This window comes from Octodon degus, unplaced genomic scaffold (genome assembly GCF_000260255.1).
Source record: "Octodon degus isolate 3935 unplaced genomic scaffold, OctDeg1.0 scaffold00028, whole genome shotgun sequence".
Taxonomy (NCBI): Eukaryota; Metazoa; Chordata; class Mammalia; order Rodentia; family Octodontidae; genus Octodon; species Octodon degus.
In genome coordinates this window covers 19,525,464-19,532,818 of record NW_004524604.1, presented here as the reverse complement: position 1 = coordinate 19,532,818, position 7,355 = coordinate 19,525,464, and the positions used below count along the sequence as shown (strand labels likewise).

The 7,355-nt window shown below is 41.7% G+C and overlaps 1 protein-coding gene and 1 non-coding gene across 2 annotated transcripts; one reads left to right on the top strand and one right to left on the bottom strand.

Annotated features, from left to right (window-relative positions):
* Nucleotides 1–324: 324 nt before the first annotated feature.
* LOC101580447 (mitochondrial import inner membrane translocase subunit Tim17-A) lies at nucleotides 325–1,232 on the top strand. The gene has a single exon (XM_004629225.2). It carries the CDS (start codon nucleotides 346–348, stop codon nucleotides 859–861), a length of 516 nt encoding a protein of 171 aa, XP_004629282.1. The 5' UTR covers nucleotides 325–345; the 3' UTR covers nucleotides 862–1,232.
* Nucleotides 1,233–4,076: 2,844 nt separating this feature from the next.
* On the bottom strand, nucleotides 4,077–4,187 carry LOC111816235. Its single transcript, XR_002820682.1, has one exon. It is a non-coding gene; the product is annotated as a U6 spliceosomal RNA (small nuclear RNA).
* Nucleotides 4,188–7,355: the final 3,168 nt, after the last annotated feature.

Genomic DNA, 7,355 nt, shown 5'->3' with positions numbered 1-7,355 from the left:
AATGAAAACAGTCTTAAGAGGGAAGTCTATAGCGGTGAATGCCCACATCAATAAAGGAATAAACCAAAATAAATAAATGATGCACTTCAAAGTCCAAGAAAAACAAGAGGAATTAAATCCTAAGGAAATATAAGGAAGGAAATTGTAAGTTCAGAAATTAATGACATTAGTCAGGCATAATGGCACATGCCTATAATCCCAGCACTCAGGAGGCTGAGGCAGGAGGATTATTGTGAGTTCAAGACCAACCTAGGCTACAAAGTGAGCTCAAGGCCAGTCCACGCTTCATAGTGAGATCCTGTCTCAAAAACACACACAAGCTTGCTCACGCGGCTGGAAGTCAAGATGGAGGAGTATGCTCGAGAACCTTGCCCCTGGCGAATTGTGGATGACTGCGGTGGAGCCTTTACGATGGGCACCATAGGCGGCGGGATCTTTCAAGCTATCAAAGGTTTTCGAAATTCTCCAGTGGGAGTAAACCACAGACTTCGAGGGAGTTTGACAGCTATTAAAACCAGGGCTCCACAGTTGGGAGGTAGCTTTGCCGTTTGGGGAGGTCTGTTCTCCATGATTGACTGTAGTATGGTTCAAGTCAGAGGCAAAGAAGACCCCTGGAATTCCATCACTAGTGGTGCCTTGACAGGGGCCATCCTGGCAGCGAGAAATGGACCGGTGGCCATGGTCGGGTCAGCTGCGATGGGTGGCATTCTCCTAGCTTTAATCGAAGGAGCTGGTATCTTGTTGACAAGATTTGCCTCTTCACAATTTCCCAACGGCCCTCAGTTTGCGGAAGATCCCTCCCAGTTGCCTTCAGCCCAGTTACCATCTTCACCTTTTGGAGACTACCGGCAGTATCAGTAGGACTTGGCTCCCAGGGTCTTCTCATCAGAATGAGCTGCGTTGAAAAAGGGTTTTAGAAGATCAAGTTACAGTCTGTTTTTAAAACTGTAGGCGGGACAACTGTGGCCAAATAGGCTATGAAGAGACTTTTAGCACTTTTTCTATTTAAAGAAACATGAAGAGGGATAGAAGATACTACATTTATTTATTCACACTTGGATTGCATTTGTGATCAAAATAGATGTCTAATATCATTAAAAGAAAATGCAGTAAGTGCTTAGAAGATGAAGGACCAAAGGGCGAATTACAGTGAAACGTGACCTTCGTTTCCCTGGGGACTTCTCGGGCTGGCTTTATGTGTGCTGTTATTCAAACAATAAAAGCTCCTGGAACTTAAAAAAAAAAACCACAAAAAAAAGAAGAAAGAAAGAAAGAAAGAAAGAAAGAAAGAAAGAAAGAAAGAAAGAAAGAAAGAATAAATTAATGAAAATGAGACAAAAACAAAGAATCAGAAAAGAAATGCACAGGATGGAATTGAAGAACTTGTCCTAGGGCTGGGGCAGTAGAATAAGCACTTGCTTGGCAAGTGGAAGTTCCTGGATTCAATCCCCAGTACCGCAAAAACAAAAGCAAAAAAAACCTTGTCCTTTGAAAGAATAAACAAAATAGACAAACTCTTAGCCAATATTACCAATAAAAGAAAGAAAAGAGTCATATGAGTGCAACTAGAAATGAAAAAGGTGAATTATGACGGACACTGCTGAAATCTAGATCATTAGTAACTACTTCCAATACCTATGCTCCAATAAATTTGAGGATCCAGAAAAAATGGATAGATTCCTAGATATATATGAGTTATCAAAACTGAACAAAGAAGATATAAAAATGCTGAAAAATGCAATGATAAGCAACAAAATTGAAACATTAATTTTCTGTTTGTTTTATTGAAACAGGGTCTCACTATGCAGTTCAGGCTAGTCTTTTTTTTTTTTTTTTAGAACCAGGGATTGAACTCAGGCCCTTGTGCTTGCCAGGGAAGCACTTATTCCACTGAGCCATCTCCCGGACCCTGTCAGGCTAGTCTTGAGCTTACATTGTAGTTCAGGCTGATCTTGAACTCACAACAATCCTCCTGCCTCACCTGCCCCCAAATGCTGAGATTATAGACATGTGCCACCACACCTGGATGAGACATTAATTTTTTTTTGATGTATTTAGTACAGATTCTACAAGGGTCTCATTACACAGATCAGACTCATAGTGCTTGTTTTCAGCCTCCCAAGCACTGGGATTACAGGTGCACGCCACCACACTCATGTCTCAGCATGCCCTAGGGACAGGGCTGGCACAACATACCAGGAATCGATCCTTGGTCCCTGTGTCTGCCTAAGCAGGTGCTTTAATCTGATGAGCTATCTGGCTGGCCCTGCGACATTAATTAAGAAAGAAACAAAACTACCAAGTAAGAAAAACCCAGGTCCTAATGAATTCACTACAAAATTCTGCAAGAACTTCAAGGAGGATCTAACACCAGTGCTTTTCTATCTCTTTTTGCTTCTCTTTCTTTTTCTTTTCTTTTCTTTTATACTTTCTTTCTTTTTCAGTACCAAGGGATCAAACTCATATCTTGCACTTGCATGACCAGGAGCCACTGAACTATCTCCCTGGCCCTCCTCTATCTCTTTAATGAAGTTAAAAGGGAAGGAGTACTCAGAACTCATTCCTAGAAGCTAGCATTACCTTGATGCTATATCCAGAGAAGGACTCAATTGAAAATGAACCCACAGGCCAATCTCACTAATGAACACAGACACAAAGATCTTCAATGTGATAAAGTATTGTGAAACAGAATATACTAGATCTTTTAGATCCTATGTTATAACCAAGTAGATTTCATCCCTGAAATACAAGGGTGGCTCAACATGTAAATCAATAAAGGTAATGTGTGACATGAATAGAAACAAGGACAAAATCAAATGATCATCTCAACAGATGCAGAAAAAGCCTTTGGCAAAATCTGTAGTGAGCCCTTTTTGGTCCTTTTCTCTGTCCAAGAAGTTTATATTTGTAATTCCAAAGATATGTGACTGGAATCCCACCAAGTTAATTCCAACCTACCACTCCTAGTGCAATCCACAGCAAAATTAAAGATACTAATGCATATTTATAAATATGGGGAGCCAAGGGGTCCTAAGTCTAGCGATAGTGATGGCTATCCAGAACAAAGGCTTGGCCCAGAGCTGAACCTGGGTTTTATTCAGTCATGAAGGAGGAGTGGCTTGAGGATGAATGACTGCAAATTGTAGGAAGTAGGTGAGTACTGTGAGCTGGGCTAGGTAGGAGCCTGCATTTACCTCTGTGATATGCAGAGAAGGATATGCAGAAAAAGTGATTTGCATTATATTATTGAGATAGTATCTAATGTTTTGGGGTCCAGTGTTTTAGCTCTGATGTGTAATCTTTCGAGCCCCAGAAAGTCATAGCCTCTAACTCGAGGCTTGATCCCAGCCAACCGTGTGGAGCACTGGCTCTTTGTCCTGTCTCTACCTGGTTCATATGAATGAGCAGCAGGTGTGAGTTATCGGGGAAACATGCATGCCATCTTCAAAGACTATAACCAGCACCTCAGCTAGACCAATATGCACTGCTAAAAGCCAACTGAAAGGATAAGGAAATTTTCTAACCAGCTCTGTACCTATTAATACATGGTTATAGGGTCATGCACAGCCTAAATGGAGACAACTGCTCTTCTTTCAAAGAGAGTTGCCCAGGTGGTCCTCCACAAAAATCCAACATCTGTTCATGAAAAAACCCTGAAGAACATAGGTATACAAAAAACATCTCTATCTGATAAAAGACATTTATGACAAACTTACTACCAACATCACATTAAATGGAGAAAACCTGGAAACTTTTCCTTTAAAATCAGAAACAAGACACTTGTTCAATATAGTAGTACTCCAATCATTAGCCATCCCAATCAGGCAAGAGGAAGAAATAAAAGGGATATGTACAGGAGAGGGAGAAGTCAAATTGTCATTATTTGTAGATTATAAGATCCTTTACATAGAAGCCCCCAAAAATTCCACCAAAAACTACTAAACCTAAGAAATGAATTTAGCAAAGCATCAGTTACAAAATCAACACACAAAAATCAACATAAAAATAATCCTATGCACCAATAACTAGCCCTCCAAAAAAGAGATTAGGAAAACAATACCGTTCACAACAGCTTCAAGAAAAATTAAATATTTACGAATGTGCATCCTTACATAGGTGCCATGCCAATCTTCTCTGTATCTTGTGTATCATTCCAATTTTAGTATATGTGTTGCCAAAGTGAGCACTAGAAAAATTAAATATTTAGAAAAAATAAAAATTAAATATTTAGGAATTAATACAAAAGAGAAGTAATAAGAACTATAGTACTCTAAAAAAGGAACTAAAAGCAGACATTAGAAACTGGAAAGATATCCCCTATTCTTAGGTAGACAGAACCAATACCATCAAAATGGTCATACTTCCAAAACTGGTACACAGATTCAACAGAATCATCCCAATAGCACTCCTCACAGGACTACAGAAAAAGTCCTAAAATTTATACTGAACCAGAAGAGATGTAGGATAGCAGAAAGCAAACCTAGGCAATAAGAGTAAAGAAGGCGGCATCACAACGCAGGATTTCAAGTTATATTACAAAGCTACTGTGATTTAAAAAAAACAAAAGAACATGGTACAGGCACAAAAGCAAATATGTGGATCAATGGATTGGGACTGTGGTGGTTGATACATTGTGTCAGCTGTATAAGTTGGAAGCCTTCCTGGATCACTCAGTGACTCATACCTTGGGTGCAGAGCCCTCCCTAGAGCATGGAGGGCCCGCCCTAGAGCGACTCAGCACCAAAAGGATGTAAAAGGGAGCTGAGGAAGGACTGTGCACACCACTTCCTCAGAGGAGCTCTAATCTGCAGTCAGAGTGGAAGGAATTGCTATATGCCACAGCTGCTGCTCCTTCGTTTGCTCTTTGCTGTTTTCCACCACCATGAACTGCTGCCCTCTGCCCTGTGCTGCTCTGCCTTGGAGCCAGGAGAGTAATGGACTGAAACCTCCGCTAACTAAGAGCTAAATAAACCTTTCCTTTCTTAATTTTAGGTGTTGGGTATTTTGTCCAAGCGATGGGCAAAAAATAACTGAGATAAGGACAGAAGATTCAGAAACAATCTAGGCACATTCATGACAAAAAGACATAAAACATATACCACAGGAAAAATAGCCCAGCTTTTTAACAAATGGTACTAAGGAAACTACCTCTCCACATGCAGAAGATTGAATCCAGACCCATATTGCTCACCATGTGCTCAAATAAAATGCTGAAGCAGAAAACAATCTTCTGGAAGATAAAATAGGTAAGACTCATGAGGACATAGACATAGGCAAGGGCTTCCTGGATAGAGCCCCAGTTGCACAAGAAATAACATCAAAAGGGCCAGCGACATAGCTCAGCAGACTAAGTGCCTGCTTAGGCAAGCATAGGGACTGAGGTTCGATCCCTGGCACCACATGCCATGCTGACCCAACCCCTGGGCACGCTGAGCTGGCCTCTGAGTCTGAGCATGGTGGTGCATGCCTGTAATCCCAGAACTGGGGAAGCTGAAACCAGGAGGATTACTATGAGTCTGTAGTGAGACTCTGTGCCAAATACATATATATATATATATTGAATAAATAATAAATTTAGAATGTGGACTGATGAGGTGGCACATGCCTGTAATCCCAGCACTCAGAAGGCAGAGGCAGGATTGTCAAGAGTTTGAGGCCAGCCAGGCCTACATAGCAAGTTCAAGCCCAGCCTGAACTCAATAGCAAGAGCCTGTCTCAAAACACAAAAACAAAAACTTTACAACATGCACATCATTTACAAAAAGCTGTAAATGACACACAAAATAATAGAAGATCTGAGCAAAGGGGACTTACTTTTCTTTCCTCGAGGTTATAAAGTTGGTCAAAAATACACAATAATACAGTTACTTTCTACCATTATGAAAGTTAATTTGTGTGTGTGTGTGTGTGTGTGTGTGTGTGTAACCAGGGATTGAACTCAGGTCCTTGCACTTGCCAGGCAAGTGTATATTCTACTGAGCTATCTTCCCAGCCCCGAAAGTCAAAAATTTTTGTTTAAAATTATATAGCTCCTCTTTTCACATGACAGTTTTCATGATAGCATACAGCAAATCATTTCATTGTAACAGTTTTCTTGAATCTGACCTCAGGTCAGTAAATCTGATCTCCTTGTCTTTTTTATTCTGTCTTTTTGAGACAGGGTCTCGCTATGCAGTTCAGGCTGGCCTTGAGCTCACTTTGTAACCCAGACTGAACTCGAACTCCCAACGATCCTCCTGCCTCAGCCCCCCACCTCCAAGGCCCCCCTCAGTTGAGATTACAGGCATGCACTACCACCAGCCAGACCTCCCTGTCCTTCATCTCCACAGAGGACCCAGCTCTCTTTGCAAACTCTGATCCTGGCGCTCGGCCCTCAGTGGGCTTAGATACCGAAACTGTCTTCCACTTGCTCCAGTCTTTCCTCCTCCAATCTGCATAACAGAAAAACTTGCTTTTAGACCAGATTTTGTCGATTAAGGCTCAGTATTTAAAAGTTGGTGGGGGCGGGGAGACGGCTCAGTAGAGTAAGCACTTCCCTGGCAAGCGCAAGGGTCTGAGTTCAATCCCCGGTTCCACCAGAAAAAAATAAAAAATAAAAGTTAATGCTTCTTTAAAAAAACAATTCTTCATGGCAGACATTGTTTGGCCTTTAATCCTCTTAAGAACTTACTCCAGCCGGCAGATAGCTAAGCAGTCTAAGTGCCTGCCTAGAAAGCACAAGGACCCAGGTTTGATCCTGGTACCGCATGCTGGACTGGCCCTGCGCCAGACTGGCCTTGTGCTGTACTGGCCACAGAAACCCGGAATGGTGCACACCTATAATCCCAGCACCGGGGAGACTGAAACAGGAGGATCACTGTAAGTCTGAGTTGTATAGTGAGACCCTTTACCAAATAAATAAATACTTAAAATTACAAAATAAAGAACTTACTCCAAAGAACCTATATTTATCATTTCTGTTTTACAGATGCTGAGGCTGTGGCTCAGAGAAGTTAGCTACTCTGCCTAGGGTCACCCAGCTAAGACTTGATTGAGCCAGGATTCAGATTGCCCAAGTAGTGTTACACTTGGTACTCAAAGCTGTTGGACCACACCTCAAACCAAGATTACTTCCCCCACTTGGAACTCCTCTGCTTCTAAGGTAAGGATTTGGTGCCTTTCAATTATTGTTTTCATTTGTTGGGAAAAGTACTGGATCCCGGTTTCAGTGTCCTGCACAGAGTACCTGGGGCTTCGAGCCAGCATGGCATGCAGTACTGGGAATCAAACCCAGATTCTTGTGCTTGCCAGGCAGGTGCTTAGACTGCTGAGCTTTCTCCCCAGCCCCAAATGATTCTATTTTAAACAGAGTTCTA